This window comes from Oreochromis aureus, linkage group 22 (assembly GCF_013358895.1).
Source record: "Oreochromis aureus strain Israel breed Guangdong linkage group 22, ZZ_aureus, whole genome shotgun sequence".
NCBI lineage: Eukaryota > Metazoa > Chordata > Actinopteri > Cichliformes > Cichlidae > Oreochromis > Oreochromis aureus.
Window position 1 is genome coordinate 6,135,506 of NC_052962.1, and position 24,096 is coordinate 6,159,601.

Genomic DNA, 24,096 nt, shown 5'->3' on the forward strand with positions numbered 1-24,096 from the left:
CTCTTGTTTTCTCCGTAGTTGGCTGCTGTTACTAGTCATCATCAGTCAATGGCACTGTGTGGGAGGCCTGCACACACTAGTACGCTGGGGACAAGTGCGGGTAATGAACAAAGATGGTACACTCTTATCTTTTAATGTAGGGGAGAAAACATTACTAAAATATCCAGCAGTGGAGCCACGTGTCTGTTGAAGCTCCCAAATCTAAACAAAGTATATTTCAACTTTGCTGGCAAAAAGAGTGCGGAAAGTCATCCTGTTCTTTTTCTACATATGTTAGGCCTTTTTTGACACTCAGATTTTTTTTCCCACTTTTCTTTCTGCCCTCAGCTCCGGTGTTTGACTATGAAGATATCCCTTCTCCACTGAGTGAGTCGGAGAGCACCATCACCGTGCTGCTGCGCCCAGCCCTGGGGAGAGGGGCTCCTGTCAGGTACAATGCAGGCTTCACTCCTACACCGACATTCATTCGGTGCTGTTCCAGGCTCTGATATTTATAGCTGCAGTCAAAGCGAGCTCTGTGAAGCACTAGAAAATTGTTCTTTAGTCTTGAAGCATAGCAGACACCAAGTCCCAGAAAGTGGGTTTTCACAGAAACATGATGATTTTGCAAAGTTCACAAAGCGTTCAAAATTAAATGCAAGCTATTAATATTAGGTTCCTCAGTAATGTTTGGCCATTGTTCAAGGACACTGGAATGTTATGATGTGTTGGCACAATAGCAACAGGATAAAAGGAATAAAAAAATGGGCCGTTATTCGTTATTCCGTCCTGAAGCCTAACTCACCATTTCACACAGCTTTAGAATGACGCTCCATGTCAACCTATCGTATGCTGACTGTTAGACATTGTGTCACCATAATGGGCCCCCGCCCCCGCTCCAATTTCAGTAAAACCTCAGGTTTTGAGAAAAAATTGAAGCACCAGGCTTTCAACTAGAAAAGAGCATCCAATCCTTCATGGAGTGCATTTCTCTGGGAGAGATATAACAGTGCAATAGAAAAATATTCATCACATGGTGAGTTTCTGTTAAAGCCAAAAGAGACAATTTCGTGACAATATTGCTGTTTTATTGCGGTCTTGAGTCGTAAAAAACATTTTTTTTTTTTTATAAATGAAATTATCAATCAAACAAATACATTTTGGTAAATGGTGGCTGCTGATATACAGTTTGGGACATATTGGAGACTCATTTTTATAGCATGCACAGTACTGTGCAAAAAGTCTCTTAGTTCCTTAAATTTTGATTTAAGGAGCTAATTGAAAGTACACATACAAATAGATTATATAAGGGGAAAAAAACTTTTTGATATCCATCCTTGCACTGAGATTATTTCGGATGAGGCTTAGGAACAGTAGATGAATCAACTGAAGGGACAGGATCTGCAGATTATCAGGTCCTATATCATTTTTGCAGAATTTTTCCCCAGTGTGTTAGGGGCTTTCAGATGCTGTTCATCTGCTATAGTGAACCTATTTGGGTTTCTTTAGGCCTGTCACTTCTTGTCCTCCACTTGTTTCCACAGATTTTTTTAAGTATATGCTGCTAACCACAACACCTTTTTCTGCTAATTGATCTTTTGGAATCCAGTTGTTGGTGCAAAAATGCTGTTGGCTTGGAAATGGCAGCAAATTATATGCTGGTGCGAGAGGCTGCAAGTTACAAAACGCCTAATGAACAATTTAAAATTGGTTGTTTTCTAAGTTGTTATGTGTACAGACAACATTTGTTCACGCCTTGAGTTAGAGTGCAAAAAAACAAAGATCTCTGAAAAGTGTCAGGTGCAAGGACAGGACTAAAAGTGAATGAAAAAAGCATCAGTGAAAGAATTTGAAAGACTTACTAGAGAACTACTTATCAAGACCACTTAAAAAAACCAAAGAAAAGAAAGTGGGGCTTCTTTGAAGCAAAATATAAAGAAATGGGTTGTGGCTCAAGAGTATTGCCCAGTACTGTGTTGAGTTCAGTCAGTTGGATTCTATGCATTTTCATATCAAAATCCAATTTTTTCCCCAGTAGTTTGTATTGTGTATGCTAGTTCAATTTCATTCATTTTCCTGTCTGGTGTATTTCCAAATTTTATACATTTGTAACATATTTCCAATTATTTATTGTTTAAAAAAATGTCAAATATGTTCATTTTGTTATGATTCATACATAGCTAAGGCAACAGCAGCTAAAGTAATCTTTTTACTCTAAATAAACACTATACACAAGAATAACATCTTGTGTTTGGAGCCTTACAAAGCTGTATATAATACCTACTTATCATGCAAACCTTTTAAAGCTTAGCACGAGTTCTCTGGATGACTAATCTAGCATGATTACATATGGCAAGGATAGCTCAGTAGGCAGAGTGGTGGCCCCCTGACTGGAAGGTCGGGGCAAGGTAGCATCCCTACACACTGCTCCCCAGGCACCCAATGGCTACCCACTGCTTCACTGAGTGAATGGGTTAAATGTAGAGAGGAATTTCCCCAAGGGGATCAAAAAAGTATAGATCACATCATCATTAATTACTGCTTGTTTGTCTTTACTTTCAGCTGATTTGGAGAGAGTTAACTGGCAGAACTTGGATGCAGTTGCTGAGCATGGTTATGTGAAACTCTGAAAATCATAAAAAACATTGATGAAAATTGTTAAAACATAACATGACATGATAAAAAGTGGTGTTATTCAGTAAATATCCAATAAAAATCAATTACTGTCAATCAATTAGAGGACAAAAATTTTTTGGTGAATCCAAAACCTAAAGTCACAGGATGACTCACAGAGGAACACAGAGCAGAACACAGCATGATACGCAGAGCTAATGCAGATAGACCAGTCACAAGCAAGGGAAAACACACACTATATAAGCACAGAGGGAAACCAGTAAACTGCACACAGGAGGGAGACACGGCTGGACCTAATTAACAAGACAAGGACACAAAGCTGAATGCACTGACATAAGACACGGACCTTCACAATAAAACAGGAAACTCAACAAGTCAGAGACATGGGCTTCACACAGAGACCTGACAGAACTGGAACAGAGGGAACAGAACCTAAGAACTAGGTTTTGACCTAAGAACCTAAGAACACAGAAAATGCCAAAGAACTAAGGAGCTAGGAATACTTGAGACAGAAACCAAAACCAAGAGATTAGCAAAGACACATCATGAAATCAAGGATTAATAATACAAAACAAAAAACACTGGCAATTACAATAAAATATAGCTGAAATTCAATAATAGTGAGTGGAGTTTTTCTTGTATTTTGATGTAATTCATGAATTTGGGCTTCAGTTGGGTGCAGTCTTCAGTGTTTAATTTAAAAAAGTAAATCATGAACACACATATTCAAATATGTGTGTGTATAAAGTTCAACACTGATGAGTTAAAAGCAACAAGTAATTGGAGATAAATTACAAAAAGTAAAAAATGCTAATGAAATAATTAACAAAGAAACCAGAAGCAATAAACAAGAAAACTGAAAAACAATGGCCACACAATGCAGGATTTCAAAACACAACATAACATGAAGTAATATCAGGTAAAAGCTAAACTATAAAAACTTGTTTTAAGAAGGAATTTAAAGGTCACTGGCTCTGTGGACCTGAATCTCCTCAGCCAGATCATTCCAAAGTTAATCCATTATATGTATCGCAAACTCTGGAGTAATATTACTTTTACAACTGGAAATATGATGATGATGCTACAATTTAAGGGAAATGGCAACGAACACAGTGTGATCTGAGCGGTATGGTCCTGGCATTATGACTATTGACAGCGATATTATATACTATTAGAACTGATCTTTTAAATGATAGGTTTTTGGGGCACTAAGGTCCACATTGTCCTGTCTCAGTGCCTACCAGGTAGTGGTGGTGGAAGAGGATGGGTCCCGTCATGTGAAGAGGAGGGAGCTGGGCACCGTGGACTGTTTCCCTACTCCAAATTCCCACAATGAGGCTCAGGCCAAAGGGGCTCCACATTACTATACAGCTGAGCTGGCTCCCAGCAGTCTGCCAGAGGCCACGCCTTTCACAGTGGGTGATAATCACACCTACAATGGCTACTGGAACAGTCCTTTAGACCCAACCAAGAACTACCTCATCTACTTCCAGGCCACCAGCAACTTCAGAGGGGTAAGAACCATTACAATGTTTTTTTTCTCTGCTACTTGGACACTATTTTGCAAAACATATTCACTCGCCTATCCAAATCATTGAATTCAGGTGTTTGAATCACTTCCATGGCCACATGCAGACTCAATCTACCAATATTTGTGAAAGAATGGGTTGCTTTCAGGAGCTCAGTGAATTCCAGCATGGTACAGTGGTAGCCACCTGTGCAATAAGTTGTGAAATTTCCTCGCTACCAAATATTCCATAGTCAACTGGTATTGGTAACATAACAGAGTGCAAGTGATTAGGAACAACATCAACTCAGAACAGGGTCAGAGGATGCTGAGGCACATATGGTTGCCAACGTTCTGCAGAGTCGGTCGCTTTAGACTTCCAAACCTCACGTAGCCTTCAGATTAGCATAAGAACAGTGCGTAGAGAGCTGCATCCAAGCCTTACATCACCTAGTGTAATGTAAATCACTGGTGTAAAGCACACCAAAACTGGACTCGTGAGCAGTGGAGACGTTCTCTTCTATGCATCTCTATCTGGCAATCTGATGGATGAGTCTGGGTTTGGCTGTTGTCAGGAGAACAATACTTGTCTCACAGCATTGTGCCAAGTCTAAGGTTTTCTGGAAAGGGGGCTTATGGTGTGCGGTTGCTTTTTGGGGAGTTGGCCTCTGCCTTAATTAAAATTAAAAGAACTCTTGATAATTCTGCATACCAAGATATTTTAGACAATTTTAAGCTCCTGACTTAGTGGGAGAAGTTTGGGAATGGCCGCTTCCTCCTGCAACATGACTGTGGACCAGTCCACAAAGCAAGGTCCATAAAGACATGGATGAGCGACTCCAGTGTGGAAGAACTTGACTGGCCTGCACAGAGTCCTGACCTCAACCTGACAGAACACATTTGGGATGAATTAGAGCAGAGACTGCAAGCCAGGCCTTCTTGTTCAATATCATAAATGTTTCTCTGGAAGATTGGTCAAAAATTTCAATAATCATACTCTTAAACCTTGTGGAAAGCCTTTCCAGAAGAGTTGAAGCTGATATAGCTGCAAAAGGTGGGCCATGATCACATTAAATCCTATGGTTTAAGAATTGAATGCACTCAAGTTTATATGCGTGTGCAGGCAGACGAACAAATACTTTTGGAAATATAGTGCATGAAGCAATGATTGGACTAAAACTGAAAGAAAAGCAGCAGTGTTGAAATGAAAAATTTGGAAGATATTCAGAAAGACTAGAAAACTATTGCTCAAAACCACTTTAAAAATGTAAATAAAGTTTGGAAGCAGGGGTGACTCAAGAATTTGGCACATTACTGTATGATCTGCTTTTTAGAAAGCCTCAACTAGCCCCTATTTTTAGACTTGTTAATCTTACATTATTTCTCATTGAAAATGGAAAGGCAAACCTTTTTCTCCCTAAAACACTTAAAGACATTACATGAGCAAAGTGGCTGAATTTTTTACAAGATAATTACTTGTGGAATAGAGTTTGTACCTTTTCTTTTCATTAGTAATCTTTCAGTTGCCAGATTGCCTCATATTTAAGCTCTTTAAAAGTCAATTTTCTGTGGGGAAAAAAATCAAACACTCTCCCCCAGACTTAAAGTGATCGGAAAAGAAACTCCTGAAGCTATTGAAAAAATGACTGAAGCATGAACAAGGAAAGTGCTGGACAGCAGCCACAGAAACACTGAAAGCAAATGCCCTTTAAATCATTAGGCACATATAGCTGTTATGCATGCCTGCCTGTCTCCACCATCTCAGTCCTCACAGGATGCAACCAGTGTTTGTCTCGTGCTGCTGGGTGGACCTCAAGAACTTAAAAGAATAAATGAATACAGTCAGTGTCTGGTCCTGGTGAAAAACAAGATGTTGCATGTCCGATTGAAATCTCTGATGTCAGCAGTTAGCTTCTCTCATTGTGACCTGGCATTTAAGATGATTCTGTCTCTTAAACCAATCGAAAACTTCTTTTGCCACAGCAGCTTTTAGAAATCTGGCATCTTGGCACTTTTCTTTTTTGTCCTGCAAAATATCTCAAGTCTGTTTTCTAAATTGTAGTTGTGTTTCATGAGCGATGGGCAGCTCTGAGAGAAAGGGGGAAAAAACCTAATTATTTTGACAATTACTCTGCATAAATTAGATGTACGGGGCATACTGTGGACCATGAGCTGCCATTGAATTGAAACCGTAATTGCTTTGGCAGATATGCTGTCAGTGAGGCTTGAAAGATGCATGACTGGTGTTGCTAGTTTATTGCGAAACACATAAGCAGGAAACAAACACACACTTTTCCAAAGGAGCCACTTTAGAAAAATCTTGATTACTGCCAAAATATCTGGGACTTGAAACATGAAAACATCAGCATGCTGAGATCTCAGAATAGAATAGAATAGAGTAGAATAGAATAGCCGTTTATGGTCATGTACAACAAAATCTCCCCCTGTTCAATGTGTTTACACATCATCTGGGGTTACGTGTCACTTATACTGATATTTATATGGACCGATGTAGCCTTCTGGCTAAATCTGGCATATTTACAAGGATATATGTTAATTAATATGTCCCTTTTAAATAAATACATTCAGAAAATTTACAAAAATAGCTAGTGTTGCTAAGCTAAAGGATTTATTCCTTTTTACATTTTTATTAGCAAATATTATTGCACAAAAGAAAAGTTGGGAGCCTTTCTTTTCTAGACAGTGCTGACTTCAGTTTTTTGGTTAAATGTCAACTATAGGTGTCTCCAGTTTATGCATTAACTTTCACTCTATATTTATCTTGCCTGCTAACCAGTCTTTTCTAAACGTCTGGCACTGTCAAGGAATCTCCGTGACGCCACTCTTTGACTGCCATCGGTTTGTTATTGCAGTTTTAGTACTATTAATTATACTGTTAAAACTGAAACAATCCATTATTTTATTGTTGATTTTAACACATTATTAAGCACTACTAATAAGTCATATGAGAGTTATTATCCACAGTAAACAACCTGTGGGAGCTTGTAACTAATATAACTTTCTTTCAACCGTTAAAGCCTTTAGCACCTTTATGCTTATTTTGGGGGGTTTTAGGGTCAACATTCAAAAATTAAAATTAATGCATTAATAAATAAATGAAGCAGTGTGCCAAGATAGAATGTTATTGAAAACAAAAATGGGCGACCATGGTCCAGGGGGGTTGGGAAGCTCATCTTGTAACTGGAAGGTTGCCGGTTCGATCCCCTGCTCTGTCTGTCTTGGTCTTTGTGTCCTTGGGCAAGACACTTCACCTACCGCCTACTGGTGATGGCCAGAGGGGCCGATGGCGCGATAGGACAGCCTCGTTTCTGTCAGTCTGCCCCAAGGCAGCTGTGGCTGCAACTGTAGCTTGCCTCCACCAGTGTGTGAATGAATAGTGGAATTGTAAAGCGCTTTGAGTGTCTAGAAGAGTGCTATATAAATGCAATCCAATCTATTAAAAGTAGCAACTATCCTTTGAACACAGGGAAGCATATAATGGCTAAAGAAACAAATCGAGAACTAAATGGAGAGTAGATATTAAGATATATCAGGCTAAAGCTGGATGGATTTATTTGCTTTTAATCTTAGAGTGGGTTAAGATTGGACTTAACCTATGCACATTAAGATATGCAGGAGACCAACACCAGCATCAGTGTTTATACAGATGCTGTGTAGCATCTGTATAAATGCATATACAAAATCTGCATTGCTCTCTCATTACACCACAAGACCACCAGCTGACACTGGGTTTAGTATGCTGCAGAGTTTTATTTGTGCACTTCTATATGTTAATGATATGTTATTAATATGATGTGTACTTCAATGGCTAACTTGGCAGAATACTTGCTACTATCTTGCAAGCCAGATATATATTTTTTTGTCCACTGAGTATGAAGACTTGAAAGAACAAGTTTTAAAAAGTGTTAGGGTCAGGGTCATCGCACATGATGACTTAGAGCTCATACCAATCAATTACTTTGCTTGCATGTTGTTTGCATTTCTGTTTCAGAAGACCTACATCCCATCTTGACAGAGGATAGGCTAACTCATGACATACTACCTTTCGCTGCTTTAATAACCCCTGGGAGGAAGTAAATATAACTTATCTGTCACTATAAAAGATGGAAGAAGATGAGAATCCACTTGAAACAAATTTCCAATTATAAAAGGCAATTTGGCAAACGTTTTAGGTGAAAGGGTCAGAATCCAATCTTAGAGCACAGATTAGCATAATTGCCCATAAAGGCTAATTTAGCTTCCTTAAATCTTAATTTGGAAACTTGCCCCTCTGTCTCTGGGACAGAGATGGCTGTTTTGGGAAGGAGTGGCTTCACATTGTGAAGGGGAGCAGAGGTTGCTCACATCACAGGGAGCTGTCATGCACTTGGAAATTTCAATTATTTTCTCAACACAGCAGAGGTTTGGGCTGCATGTGTTTTACATTTTACACAAGGTGGTTGTTTTTAACAGAATGACTCATAATTAAGAAGCAATGTGATGTGTGTGAGTGTGTGTCTTTATATTAGCAAGCCAAGTGATTTACTCAGCTTTTTCTTTATCCACAGGAGACCAGAATAAACTGCATTCGGATTGCTCGCAAAGGTAAAACTTACATTTTCACATCAAATAAGCCATATTATCACGCATTAGTTATCACTTCAGGATTCCTTAAATAAAGAAATAACTATTTACAGCCAGAAATGCTGTTTGATGTATTCCATGACATACATGATCCCAGTGGTTGACCTCTAATGACTTTGGTGAGCCTCTGGCTCTTTCTATGACAGACATCTATGGTTCCTAGAAATAGATAATAAGTGCATGTAGCCACTTTAAGGCCACCCATATGTTACACAGCAGTGGCTATATACTCACTTGCCATTTCACCAGCACATCATATTTATCAGCTGCACATCAATGATTTTAATCTCCTGTTCTGCCACATCCCAAAGGTGCTCTATTCAATTGAGATCTGGTGTTTGTGGAGGCCACTAGAGTACAGATAAGCACAACTAATTGTCATGTCACCCCAACCGGTCGCGGCAGATGGCCGCCCCTCCCTGAGAATGGTTCTGCCGGAGGTTTCTTCCTGTTAAAAGGGAGTTTTTCCTTCCCACTGTTACCAAAGTGCTTGCTTATAGAGGGTCATATGATTGTTGAGTTTTTCTCTGTCTGTATTATTGTAGAGTCTACCTTAGAATATAAAGCGCTTTGAGGTGACTGTTGTTGTGATTTGGCGCTATATAAATAAAATTATATTGAATGTTCAAGAAACCAGTATGAGATGATTAAAGCTTTGTGACATACCATGTCATGCTGTTGGAAGCAGCCATTAGAAGATGGGTACACTGTGGTGATAAAGTGATGGATATCACTTTCAGTTCAATTTCAGGTTATTTACAAATCAATTAAAATGTAATTTCAAGCTGTCCAATAATTCCAAAAATCAGATAAAACACTTAAAAATACAAATTTAGCATTTTAAACATCATTATAATACTGTAAGTTCTCAAAAATGTCCTAAAATTAGTTTAAAGATTTTACAGTATAATAATACTAATCAAGACATTGACACATGGAAATCGTATTGTAAATAAATTAGAAAGTATACTTTAAATGTGACACTATAGTAGATTTTGAAAATGCCAGCCATGCAGAGTTCTGTTCAGCTGTTCTTGAAGACAGAGAATTTTTTTTTAATGTGCTCATTCTAGACGTGGAGCTCTACAGGTCACAATAAAACTTGTACATATCTGTTTGTTTCTTTCCCTCAAGACATGTTTTCCCTCTTATTTATGTGTGAAATGAATTAACGAATACATTAGGATAAGATCTCAAAATTTGTCATTGGGTACTAAGTTATACATTACACAGGAATTGTCACTGACCACCCCCTAAAATTTGCTCCCCCCCCCTCACTGAATCAATCAATCAATTATTGATTTCAAAATCTTTTTTGGTTTTCATATGTTCCTGTTTTCAGTGATATCAATTTTAATATCAGGAAATTAACTAGTCATATCATTCTTTTCTTTCTCTCTTTGTGCTATATTTTTCAAGTAATCTATATTTAACAGCAAAATAGCAAAACAGTAAGATAAAATGGGAAATTGTGTTTTTGGTCTGCCACCCCAATATTTTTAGTGGCCCCCATATGAAACAGTTCTCAAGGCACCCGTGCATACATCAAGAGTCATCAGATTAGGCAACGTTTTTGCAATCTTTTCTTGCCCAAAGTTCGTGAGCCAAATTGCAGCAACACCCAGTGCAGTCTGCTGCTGTACTGATCAGCTTCAGGGTTTGGCGTGCAGTGCAATCAGAGTTGCTTTGGTCATAATGAGTGGTTAGTTGAGTTACTGTTGCTTTCCTATCTGCGCAAAGCTGTATGGCCATTTTCCTTGTCTCCTCCTAAAGAATTGCTGCTCACTGGATACTTTCTCTTAAAATGGATGTGTGGCAAAAATTCCAGTAGATCAGTAATATCTAGTGGGATTGCTGATCTACTGGTCTAATTGACAGAGTAGTCCACAACATTCAGGCCACTCTGTCTGGTACCAGCACCCATGCTGCATACATTCAAATTCACTTAAATCGGCTTTCTTCCCCACCATGATCTTGACCATGTATACATGCCTGAACATATTGATTTTCTGTTTTATAATTGGCTGATATTTGTGTCAACGAGCAGTTGTAGCTATTTCTATTGAGGAATTCAGCAAATCATCTGAAAACCTTTTTTTCTACTTCAGTGTGTCAGCTTTTGTACAAGTTTATATCAAGTTAAAGCCAAACCATGTAAAGGAAATTCTAAATTTACAGTTGTCAACTTATTAATAATTGCAGATACATTTTTTATGTATTTATGTTATACTTTATTTGCTCACACATGCACAGTTATTTGTGGAATCCATCATTATGACTATAAGCAGTTAAAGTTAAAGCGGAAAATTATATAAGAAGCAGTTTATATAAAACATTAGCAGCACCACTGAGGGGACTCAGAAGATGCCAGTCATCTTTTTCTTGTCACCATAATGTTGAATAAGTCAAATTAAATCTCTAGGTAAACGTAACCACTTCCACTACATCCTTTGTGCTTCAGTGGTGCAGGGTGCATGTCAGGGACTTTGTCAGTAGTTCTGGATCAGGCTTAGGATATTTGACACGGCCTTAGTGCTGCTTTGGGTGTTGCAGGGAGGAAGCTCTCTTGCCAATCTGCCCGCAGCCCCGAGACAGTGGAGGAAAGGTGAAAGCAAACATGCATCACTGTTCTCACTCAGTACCTCTTGAATCACTGACACTGACATTTTGGCAACCCCCCTCTCCTTGGGCTTTGATGGCTTTGAAATCCACAGTGCAACAAGATTCCCTCCCCCCACCCGCCCCTTGTGCCTGAGAGAGGAAGCGACCAGGAGTGTTTGCTTGACAGACAGACACTGATAGAAGCCTTTCAGTTCAAACAATCAGGGGATGGGAGAGATACAGCAGGTGAAATTAACTTTTTCCAGCCTTCTTCCCTGCTGAATTATGCTTCAAGTTAGTAATGCTCTAGAGAAAGGTGGCAGTTAAATTGCATTCTCTTCCCTGTGAACTCTTTCATATGAGAAGTGACATCAAAACATCAAAGAATTCTGCCATACTATTGTCTGCCAGCTTGCCACTTAAGCAGAAGAGGTGGGTTGGAGGCATATTTTGTACTGTATTTGTGCATATATGACTGTGGTAGAGAACTTTCTGATATTACTAAACTTCTCTCGGAGGTGGGACAGAGGTCCCCATAAGACCATTTCTGCAGGTTCTTATGTCCTCCCACATGCCAGCTGTGTGTTTGGCCAAGACACCAATTATAGGGTGTTTTTTTTGTCTATGACCTCCTGGTGTTTTGGTGTTTTTCTTTTTTTTTTTTTGTCCCCAGAAATATACCATTGGCCAGCTGTACAGAACAATAACATTTTAGAATAGAATAGAATAGAATGCCTTTATTGTCACTATACAGTTGTACAATGAGATACAGAGCATCTCCTACTCAGTGTGAACATGCTGGGGGGTACAGTTCTGCAGCGCTATATACATATGGACAGTATTAACATATGGAAGAAGATGTGTATATATATATAAAATGTACAATTTACAAGCCGTAAGTAATATGTAATAAATAGTGTTATGTATATACAGTTATTGCACATAGAATTGGTATAAATAGTGGTGATTGAACAACTTGATTTTTTTCATTAAAAATCAAGTTGTCTCAAGAAGACACCTTATTCTGTGACAAGAGGAGGTGTTTATTCACGTCAGCTCAGCCACAAGAAAGGCATGAATCTCACATTTAGCTTTTGGGATTTCTGCTTAAAATCGGTTTGACAGCTGAATGGAATCACATCATACCATAAATTCTTAAATAGCTTTTTTTTTTAAAATTTACCGCAGGTATCGAGAGACGCAGATCTTTCTTTAAAAACAGCTTCTTTTTTTTTTAATCTGGCAGCTTCAAGTAATATGTGATCCGGAAAGTGTGTATTTTGTCACATGAGGGTCTCTGATCTGCTCCCTTTTTAAGCTGCTGCTGATGTTGTTTTGCTGTTAATGCAGAGTCAACACTTCCTACATCTCCTGATGAAATCTGCTTTAGCATTCAGTCTAACAACATAATTATGCCGTGCTTGTCATTCTTCTGCTCTGACTTCTTATTGGCTAACTTATTCCAATTTGTTCTATGCTGAATTTTCTTCCAGTCTGTGTTGACCTACTATTACGGCAATGCAGTGTGTTGACACTATGCACAAGTGCTTTTCGTTACCTCTCTGAGTTTATCTCCTGGAGAGAAAAGTTCTTACTAACTGGTTGCGGTTCATTTTGCAATTATGTTTTTTTCAACTAATCAGAAGGTTGGTACTGTTGTACTGTTGTGATGTTTTCTAGTTACCGCCACCAAGGGTCATGTTTTAGGTAGTGTCAGACAGTGTCATTCTGTCTGTCTTCACAAAGTTTTAGTTGAATTCTGATAAAGAAAATTTGTAGAGGCTGTAGAGTGGAGTCATGTTAACAATCCATTTAAATTTGCCTTACATTCTTACAAGTGTGGTGGTTATTGTCAACATATAGAAAGTGCAGTATAAAGATTTTAAACATCATGTCACATCTGACCTTTGACCTCTCCTTTAAGGTCAACAGATTGATCTTAAGATATGCTATATAAAGCTATTTTTCCTTACTGCCATTGTTTATATTGGCAACATATGGAGAATGGTATATGGCGAGTTTAAATATCAAGTTACTTTGGACCTCTGACATCCTCTTTAGGGTCAAATGAGGTCAAAATTTCATAAACTGTCTCTTATCTTTAACACAACGCTTAAAGTTCTACTGCCTGTCTTTGTATTGGCAGCATTTAGGACATGATAATGGTATATGAGGATTCTAAATATCACATTATAGTTTGTCACATTTGAACTCTAAACTCAATTTCCTATTTCACATCTGCCTTCCTTTTAAATTGATCCCAGAATACATTATATCTTAAAGAAAGTATCTTTGCCAGGATTTATACATCGGGGAAACCAAACAACTTCTAGCGAAGCGGATGGCACAACACAGAAGAGCAACCTCATCAGGCCAGGACTCTGCAGTTTATTTACACCTACAGGCCAGTGGACACTCTTTCAACGATGAGGATGTACACATCCTGGACAGGGAAGAACGCTGGTTTGAGCGCTTGAGTCAAGGAGGCCATTTACGTGAAAAAGGAAAGACCATCTCTGAATCGAGGAGGGGCCTAAGGGTACATCTTTCGCCATCTTACAATGCTGTGATTGCAGCCATTCCCCAACTCTCTGTGAATGGTACTCATGGCCATTGATCAGTGTTCTTTGATCAGTGGGTTTTGGTCAGTGATTGTTGATCAATGGTCATGGGAATTTGCATAATTATGATTAAGGAACTGACCTCACAGCCCATTGTTCCTTCAGTGGGCTGGTTTCAGTCATTATGCAAATGTACTGCTTATAAGGTTTGGGGAAACCTGCAGTCAGCTGAGACTGAAGAAGTCACTTGGATGAGTGACGAAACGTTTCTCCCACAAAACGCTACGTCCAGATGAACAGATTCAACTTTTGGAGACTTAAAGAAAGTATTGTCAAACAAAGAGAATGATGTGCCTCGTTAGCTGCCCACTATGTAAAAGACAGCGAGCTGCCTTGGCAGAGGTTTGCACTCTGAGTGCTTCTTCTTAAATTTGTTTCTGCACTTTTTGTTACATTTGTGTTTCATAACCTGTTTCAGACAAATAAATGTAAGTTACAAAAGAAGAATTTCCTTGACTGTGTCTTAACATTGACTGAAAACAGAGCAAAGCACAAGAGTTTGGATTGTTCAGCGAAGGAGAATAGCAACGAATTTTATGAAAGAGTCTTTGCAAAAAGTGGAGACTGTGACATTTGCTGTTGTACTGAATTTACCTGCACGCTATAGTTCATTGCAGTCTTTTCCAGTTTGTTGGATTTACATTATGTGTATACTAAATCCTACCAAATCCTACCCAAATGTGTCCTGCCTGATTAATAGTAAACCCACACAAGGAAATGAGAAATGATAGCGAGACGTGCCATTATATTTACTGCACCCATGGTTTTCTGTTGATGACCACTGCCATGAATTCAACCATGCTAGCCATTTTCTAAATATGCCTCTAAAGACAGAATGACTCAACCAGTGTGATTTGCGTGATTATGGCAAGTCTGTCAGGCTGCTGTATTCTCTGCCAGGAGCTATAGTCACCACCAATCCACAGCTTATCAAGCCAAACTCAGCATCCTGCCTCAGTGCAAACACCCCCACCGCACTCCACACACGCATACACGCACGTCTTTTCGGTAGAAGGGACTAACTTCCATTTGAAACATCTTTGCTTTGTTGAGCCTTTATCCTGCTCTGCCAAGCACGTTGAGACAGGCCCAGGACCCCGTGATGATTACATTTCTCTGTATTTTCTCTCATTCCCAACTCTATTTGTTTTCTCATCAGCAAGAGGTGGCTTGTTAATAAAGAGCCTGCTGTCACGAGTGCAATAATACTTTTTGGATTCATTGATAGTTAATAACAATATTTCACCTTTTGATAAAACACCACAGGGAGCCCTGCTGATTCACAGAGAGAGAAGAATTCCACTCTGTTGTCTAGCTCAGATGGCAGCACAGACAGACATGCGAATGTGACATATGGGTTGGAAGGAAATAGCAGCCTGATTGAGAGCTTGCATCAGCTCAGTAAGATAACCGACCCCGCATCCTTTCTCCTTTCGCAAGCCAAGCATATTTAGCTTCTCTTTGTAGAGAAGCTGAATATTCACAACACTAATGTCAGCGCATGAGAACGCTGTTCAAACCTTTCCTGATATCTTCTAGTTAGGGCTTTATTTTTGGGCAGCCTCTCTGGATTAAGTACAACAAATCATTTGAATGGTGAGACACCGGCCTGCTTGTTTACAACCATGCACGTTAGCCCGAAACAGTCTTGCATAAGTTTGAACTTCCCTCAATACTCAGCTTTGCTTATATCAGCCTGGTGAATAGGTTTTTTTAATCTTTCTAGCATGGCCATAATGTATGAATACATAGCTGAACATATTATATGAATTAGTTCATATTGGGCCATCTTTGAAGAATTTAATGCAGATTCTTTAAAGCTGTTCTCAGCAGGCCGCTCAACCCAAATTAATCTGAAATGCATACAATTAGGATAGGATGCCATATCAGGTAAATCTTGATATGTATTTCCTTCTAGCAATCCTCCATAATTAGATGATTTTTTTTTTATGTGAAACACTACCCCAGTCATTAATCTAGATTCAATAAAGAGTGACATCTTTGTTTACTCAAATGTACTCTTCCACCTATATAAGACGTACTGTTGAATTTTAAATCAAAAAATGGCACAAAAAATGTGTCAACTCAAGTTAATTGCAGGGGAGAGAATATTGTCTGTATGTGATGTTTTTCTGAAGCTGTCGAGTGAGAAAGACCCTAAGGAATCCATCTTTCTGGTTACCTGTCATTTGAATTTTCTGAGTGTCATATTTGATAGCATGACATTTTCAAGAACAGCTCCATCACCCTAACTAATACACAGAAAAGAGAGCTTTTATAAAGATATGGAGCAAAAAGATTAACAGAAACATTAAGTGCACGATCGCTTCTTATGTCAGCACACCAGGACGCAGATGAGTCATATTTATCAGGAGGTGCAGCGCATGCACTCAAAAAATATTACCTGTTTTGTCACAATGTCAACATACAAATAAATGGACCTCTGCAGTATGTCCTCGTTTTCCACCTCTGACCCATTAATTTAATCTTGTAAAATGTTATCTTGTAAAAATCCAAGAAAAAAATGTAAAAGTTAAAAATACAATATTTCCATCTCATGAACAGAAATCTGCTACTCTGCAACTTTAGCTATACAACGTCATATACCACACACCTTCATTTCCCATCCCTCCCTCACTCTGTGCTGTTACAACCCCTCCACCACCCCAACATCTACCTGTAGGCTCTGGGAGATACTTTACTTATCACTTCCAGATTTGCAGCATATTTGAACTCAGAGCCAGAACAGTCCACTCCATCCTTCTGCTGTTATAAATCAGTCATTTCAAACCTGAGTTGTCTGAGTAAATTATGTTTTCTTGGTCATCGCGGTGAGTCAACATTTACGTTCTGTTTGTGATAATAATCCTGTGGTGTGCCAAAAATCAATACAGGATTCCAGCAGATTGAGAATGACTGCCAATTGTGTTTACAGTTTTGTTTGTTTATGGTAATGATTCCAAAATCGATCATTTATTGACACTGAATCACTAACTGTTGCGCCTAGAGTTTGCATTTAGAAATGAATAACCATTGACAGTGGAGGCTGCCTTTGTAACTTTCTCGCTTCCTCACCTGTCCATCATGACTAATTTGCAGCTGCTTGTAAAGATTCGAAGAGGGCTCTGGAGGTATCCCAGCATGCCGAGGACATGGGCCTAATCCTGGGAGCCTGCGCTGGCGGCCTCGTGGTTCTCATTCTACTGCTGGGGGCCATCGTCATTATCGTCAAGAAGGGGTGAGTGGCTGCGAAAATGTTTGTCTGCTGGCCAGCCGACATGAGAAGGGTTAGAGCTTTTCACGGTTAAACATTTATGGTTTGAAGTCTTATTGTTCCTGCATAGGCCATCCAGAGGAGTAAATTTATCTCTATCCCACTCGGCAGCTAGGGTCTATTGAGGAAAGCATTTGGCAGTGAGAGTGAATTACAACCAGAGTTAGTGGAATGGTAGAGCATTAATCCTAAACTCTCCCACTGCTGCCTCAGCCGAGCTTTTGTGTTTCTCATCTCATCTTTTAATTTCAAGGTCTGCGTGTTGGCTGAACACATTCAAATGCAGCCTGTTCGCACTGGAATCGCTGGCTGCTTTCCACCTGCAAATTACCTCTGTCGTCGATCGCACCTGCAGTGTATTCTTCCTTTGCTCGCTGGGCAATGGTGGAACACTCATCTGAGTGTGAAATATTTCATCAAGGGGCATGTTATTCCATTGCCCACTCAATTACATGAGGCAAGCAGCTGTGAGGTGCCAGTGGATGGGCTAGTAATTGGTTAGGAAGGTTGTTTTTTTGCTTTTTTTGTTGAGGCAGTGGGTAGGGGTGGGCTCCTCAGCCCTGAGGAATTTTTTCGCTGTGAATAGAGGGAGAATGAATGGGGATGTCTGGAGGAAGGCGGTGACTGATAAGATTCACTGGGCCAATCTAGCTACCACAATAGAAACTAGACAGCCGCATGGGTGCAATGGGAGCAGACCTGTTTATATTTAGGCACATGATATTATCTCTCTGGATGTACAAAGAGAGACTGTATACATTAATGTTTTCAGCTATCATTTGGAATATCAGAGATCCCTGCATAGTGGCATATTCAGGAGGGTGCTGGTTAAATGCAGGCAGGAATCAGAAACAAAGGATGTGCTTGCTCCATGCCAAATTTCAGCTTTAAACCAACTTTAAACTTTGTGATATTTATGGAAATACTTACGAAGTGAAAGTGGAGGAGTCAACAGCTTATTATGTTTCATCAGGCTCACTCAAAGCTAATGAACGTAAGAGCAAAATAAACAAGTGTAAAAAAATGAATCCATCATTTAAGGATGAAATCAACTTGAATATTAAGCTAAAATATATGAAAAATAGAAAAACGTACATCTTGAGAGATTTAGATGCCACAGATTTAGATGTTTTTCACAGTGCAACTTAACTGTTAGGTAAATTTCACATGAACTAAAACAAATCAATCAAATCAACAATCTAACACACGGGACAGGGGGAAGCAAAACTGATCTTGGTGGACACCAGACAGGAGAGTATCAAAGTAAAACAGGAAGTACGGGGAACACACACTGAGACGCAGACTGACGGAACCCAGGGAACAGAGGGAGGAAAGACAGAGTGAGGGAAAAAAGGGACAAATGACGAGAAAGGGCGAGAGAAAGCAGACACACCCACACAGACATGACTAGATGATCATGAAGACCTAACTGGGGGAATGCTGAGGGAAGAACACGGAGACATGAGAGGAACCAAATAACAACCAAGACAACCTGAACTAGAAACACTGAATAAAGTCAAGGGTGTAAGCAAACTAAACTAGGAAATATAAAATACACAGAGAACATAACGAATAAATAAGACTCCAAAAACACAAAGTAAACACAAAGCACTGGGTCAACAACCCAGGAACCCTAACACAGTCTGCTTATAAACACAACACAGACCCGCAAAGGGAATCCTGTGATTAACAAAGCAGTGATGGAATACAGATTTTTTTTAAAGCTAGCTTTGTTGATTTTTAAAATGTCATTAATGTGATTAATCTTTCCTTTCGGAAAAAAACCCTCTTAGTTCCCTTAAATGTTCCCAAACACTAGAAGCAAACCTTACGTTTGCCTTCAATGTATTTAATAAGATTAATGCAAATGAAAGATGCACACACACCTCTATACTATAAGTTTTATTTATGATGTTCATGTTCTTAGACCTCCATTAGTTGACATTTTTAAAAATCTTTTGTTGGTCCCAATTTGAGTTGTGTTATGAGGTGAGCCTGTCTTCTGCCTCACGATGGCCAGCAAGGAACATTCCAACACACTGAGCATCTTCATTTATCTTTCTGATGTCCACCTTGATAAACCATAGTCACCTCTCTTTTTTTTCTCCTCACTCTCTGTCTCTCTCCTTTCCTCCTCCTTCATGCTAATCAGAAGGGACTTCTATTCTTACCCTTACTACCCGTAAGTTACTCCTTTCTCCATCTTCCACCCTGATGCCATCTTCCCCTTGCTTGCCCTTTTGTAGACCCAGGATTACTAGAGTGGAAATAAGCATTGCTATCTCCACCACATTCTCAAATCGACCCCCCACACCACCACCAAACACACACACACACAAACACATACACAAACAAGCACACGTATATACACACACACCACTTCAGCAGAACCTTACTGCCACCCATGACACACTCTTGCTATCACCAGATCTCACTTTTCCCCTCGTCCAGTTTCAATCTTGTGGCCCTTATATTTCCCTTTCACTCCAATTTCTCATCTCCTCACCCACCCTCCTTTCCTTTATTCCTTATCTCTTTGCCTGTCTTTCTCTCACTTCTCACCTTCTCTGCCATCCTCTGTCTGTATTTGCTCCCTGCCTTTCTCTATCCTCCCACCTCTCTGCCTGCCTCTCTACAGTAGGAAGAAGGTGGCCATAAACAAGGCAGCCATGTCCTACAGGCAGGAGAAGAGTCGGAAGCTGAGCTCTCTGGATTGCAGCATGACAGAACAGAGCACTCTCCAGCAAGACGAGAGGATGGCCCACTCCTTCATGGATGCCCATGGCTGCAATGCTCGAAGTAAGGCAGCAAGGAACACATGAGTACTTTTGAGAAAGTGTCTAGAGAGAATGCAGCTTCCTGCTTTCTGACCTTCAGCCATGTTTGCAAACATGTATCCAATCTGTCCCGTCAAAACGTAAGATGCTTTGGACAGAGAAATCTCCTGAAAGGCTCTTGTCTGTTTGAATATTCTGCAGCACCAGTCAGCACTCACATCTCTGCAGAAATGCTGACTTTTTCCTTTAAGCTGCCCCCTAGACTTTTTTTACATTAATAAAAAAGAACAGAGCATGTGCCACAGAATCCTCAGTGTCAGCTGGATGCCTTGAACTGTATGTGTTTGTGTCCCTAGATGAGCAGCGTAGCTCCGTCAATGAGTCTAGCAGTTTACTGGGAGGCTCACCCCAACGTCACTGTCGGAGGAAAAGCTCGCCATATCACACGGGTCAGCTCCATCCTGCTGTAAGGGTGGCTGACCTCCTCCAGCACATCAACCAGATGAAGACAGCTGAGGGATATGGTTTCAAACAAGAGTATGAGGTAAGGCATGTATGAAAAACACACAGTTTCATTTGTGCTGTTTTTTTTTCCATTAAGTTTAGCTAAGAATTTAGTTTTTTGTTATGTTGCAATTTTAAGTGTCTATCTGTAAATGTATGTAGCTATTTAAATTGTTAATCCACTTTGTTAGCTTAATGGTATCCACATAGTCTAATCCCTGTTTTGAGTATGTACACCCACACTAACAAATATGACTACACAATATAAGCCATGAGTATGTCAGTTTTGCAGTATTTAACAGTCAAAGACATATAGTGTGCAACACTGTATACTTCTCTCTCTAAGCATACAGTTTTATGCAAAGGTTTGAAACCACCCCTCATTTATTTATATTTTCCTTCCAAAAAGCCAGACCTTCTCATTAAATTTTCAAGTGGTCTTGAGCAGTGGTTCTCCCGGGTTTCTCAAGGTCTTTCAAAGTTTTTCTTTGGACTTTGGCTTTTTTTTACTTATATTCAGTCCAGTTAGATTGGCACATTACACAAGAACTTGACTGAAAATCAGTGGCAACAATTCGATGATGAATCCAAAAGTGAAATTTTGGAATAAAATTGTTGTCAGTATATATAGAAATGTCAGGAAAAAGGTGCAACAGTGAGTATCAACAACCGTCTGTAAAACATGGTGGCGACGCTGTCATGTTTTTTGGCTGCATTTGAGCCGAGGTGTTGGGGACCTTGTCAGAATCATTGGAATTAAAATTGCCAAAAAATACTGTCAGATTTTGATCTACCATGGTATACCATCTGGAAAGCATTTGATTAGCTTCGTCTTTCAGTATGATATTCATCCCAATGGAGTAAAAGTCACTGGATAAAAAAACAAACATTGGAACTCTATCATTTATGGATTGGCCTTCTAGAGCCCATATCTCTGCACTATTGAAGCTTATCTTGACAAAGAACGACACAAAAGGAAGTAAACAATCAAAGAAGAGGATTGCCCTTCAAAAAGTAACGTAAGAATGAGGGGTAGCACAAGACTTTTTTACAGTATTGTAGCTAGAGGGGAAGTCCTACCACAAAATTTGTAAATTAAATGTTAATGCAAAATTCTGTGACTATTAGCCAACTAGCCTAAAGTTAGAGATTTTTTTTTTTTTTGGCAATGACACTGCCTGTGTTTGTCGTAGTCTGATATTCATGTCTGTTTTGCGGTCATCTTTACCTAGAAGACTTTAGTATTATGTTTGGTCAAGGACTTGACAAGTTCACAAAATGGGCCTACTGGCAAGACATGTAAAATGTTGTAGTTCACTTTTGAAGTAAGTAAAATGTTGATCATTTCTGAGAGGTATTTTAAGAGTTTATCTTATATTCTAGAAAATTATCTAACAAATTCAATGGTTTATTCAGACGTTAGAAATTACTTATATAGTTTTAATTATTTATTCTACTAGCTAGAAATTTCTACTGCTAGCTAGCCCAATCATTAGTTTGCTCTTGCATCTAATTATTACTTAATTTATCTATTAAATCAGTTCCAAACTACTCAGTTCTTTATTCAAGTTTTTGTTTTTTGTTTGTTTTAATTAGTTGAGCTATTTTTGCCAGATGCTCTCTAGCTACCGTTTGCTGTAACCTGTCGCTAGTCCTGGTGCTAGCTGCCTAGCCATACATACCTTTGGTCTTGGCTGTTTTGATTTGACAAAGTTACAGTCTTTCAAAGTGTTGAATCCTATTATGCTTCCGTATTTGTTTTATTGGTTTGCTGTCAACTTCTAGTATACAAAGCCAGTTCCATGACAAATTGATTTTGTTAGCTTGAAGTTGAAGAACCTGCACAGAGCAAAAGTCACTGGTCAACACACCTCTTTAAAGAACATTACACCTAAGGGCCTCATACCTGTGAAATTTCATTTACTTCTTTGTAGCTGAGAAAAATAAGTGAATCATTTGTCAGATAGCATCATGTCAAAATTCCCGATATGTTACAGTGTACAGAGCCCCATCTGTATAATATTCCAGACCAGTGCTGTCTGTTTTGAAGCATTTTAAATGGGGTCTTGAATATTCATGAGCATGAGCAGTAAAATATTTTTTACTTCATTTGCATTACAGAGTTAATGCATATATACTGAACATTCTTCTTATAAGAGCACTAATTACTATTTCCAAAGTTACGCCACTCAGAGTTCTGGTTAATATAATATAAAATTCTCAACATCATCCAGTTGTGATAGGGAATTTTTTTTCTCTGCACCTACAGCTGCAGGAAGCCAGATGCACTTTTTCGATTCATTAAGCTATCACCTGAGGGGCCAACAAATCCCCCCCACTCCTCCAAAATCAATATATGGGTCGCTTTTTCACTCCTCAGTCTGGCTCCTCATCGCCTGGAGAAATAAACAAGATGAAGGGGATCAGCCTGCACTCTGCTGTCAGACTTCATAACCCTTATTTCCCACAGGGTCACACTGCTGCTGCCATTGATCAGACATGTTGCAAGGCATTGTGGGGGGGGGGGTTATGAATGAGTCAGGCCCTGGGGGTAGGTAGGGTACAGTATGTGTTGTGAAAGTCAACATCTGGAGCAAGAGTCAGTGAATACACTGGAGGATAGAACCTGTGCCCCTTCACCAGGATGTGGCTACTTAAAAGTGATGTTGTGTCATTTTGTTATCTCTTGGAAGACTAGTGAACCTTAAGAGAACTGTATATATTAAATGAAGGCCTGCAAACCTCAGCGACCTCCGCTCACAATGTGAGAGACTGATAAAGTCATACAAAAACAGTTACTTCAAGTTGTTGATGCTAAAGGTGGCACTACAAGCTATTGCATCTTTGGGTGAACTTAGTTGTTTAGACTGAGAGTCCTGTAAAAACTTTCACGGCTGTAGTTCCATTTCAAGGAAATTCAAAGTGTCAGAATTACAGGTAAATAAATAAATAGAATAACTCCATAGATGACACAATCGTACTTAGTTGTTCAATCTTAAGCAATAAGTATGGATTAATCTCGTGTACTTGTGTGTCATATATACGCTCTGTGCTAAAGGCTGTTTGCAGAGCCCTGGGTTTGAGTTCATCATTTACATCAAGTCATCCACCCACTCTCTCCCTTCACTTTCCTGTCATCATATATACCCAAATAAATGTACATTAAATATTGCCAAAAGTTTTGACAGGAACTTCTAACTACTGGAGATAAAGTAAACTCATATGAGAATCAGAAGATGAAAGAAATACTGCAGCAGGATGTCTCGCTCATCTTTCACTACTGGAGGTTTATTGGTTTTTAACGTGGAAACTCAAAATGTTTCCAATTTGAAGGAATTTTTCAGTTTATTTCCAGAACCCATATAGTCAAGGGCAACTACTTTCAAGTAAGAATGGCTCCCATTTCCCACATATTTGCCATACAGTGTCATGAGATTATGGGATAGTAACAGGAGGTTTAATCCCAAGTCTGTCCTTAGATGTCTTTTTCAGGAAGTTTTCAAAATATATATTTTAGTGAAAATTACATGGAAGATTGGAGTCATTTGCACTTGT

General features: G+C 39.2%; 1 protein-coding gene across 3 annotated transcripts in view; it reads left to right on the forward strand.

Moving 5' to 3' along the window:
- LOC116321133 (receptor-type tyrosine-protein phosphatase U-like) overlaps positions 1–24,096 on the forward strand; it is a 261,081-nt gene that overhangs the window by 186,828 nt on the left and 50,157 nt on the right. For 2 of the 3 annotated variants that reach the window (XM_039605707.1, XM_039605709.1), the window contains exons 11-17: positions 328–430; positions 3,848–4,127; positions 8,689–8,725; positions 17,086–17,224; positions 19,413–19,442; positions 19,899–20,059; positions 20,394–20,581. In XM_039605707.1, coding sequence (XP_039461641.1) covers positions 328–430; positions 3,848–4,127; positions 8,689–8,725; positions 17,086–17,224; positions 19,413–19,442; positions 19,899–20,059; positions 20,394–20,581 — 938 coding nt within the window. The remainder of the gene's footprint in view (positions 1–327; positions 431–3,847; positions 4,128–8,688; positions 8,726–17,085; positions 17,225–19,412; positions 19,443–19,898; positions 20,060–20,393; positions 20,582–24,096) is intronic. The other variant, XM_039605708.1, reaches the window with a different exon arrangement.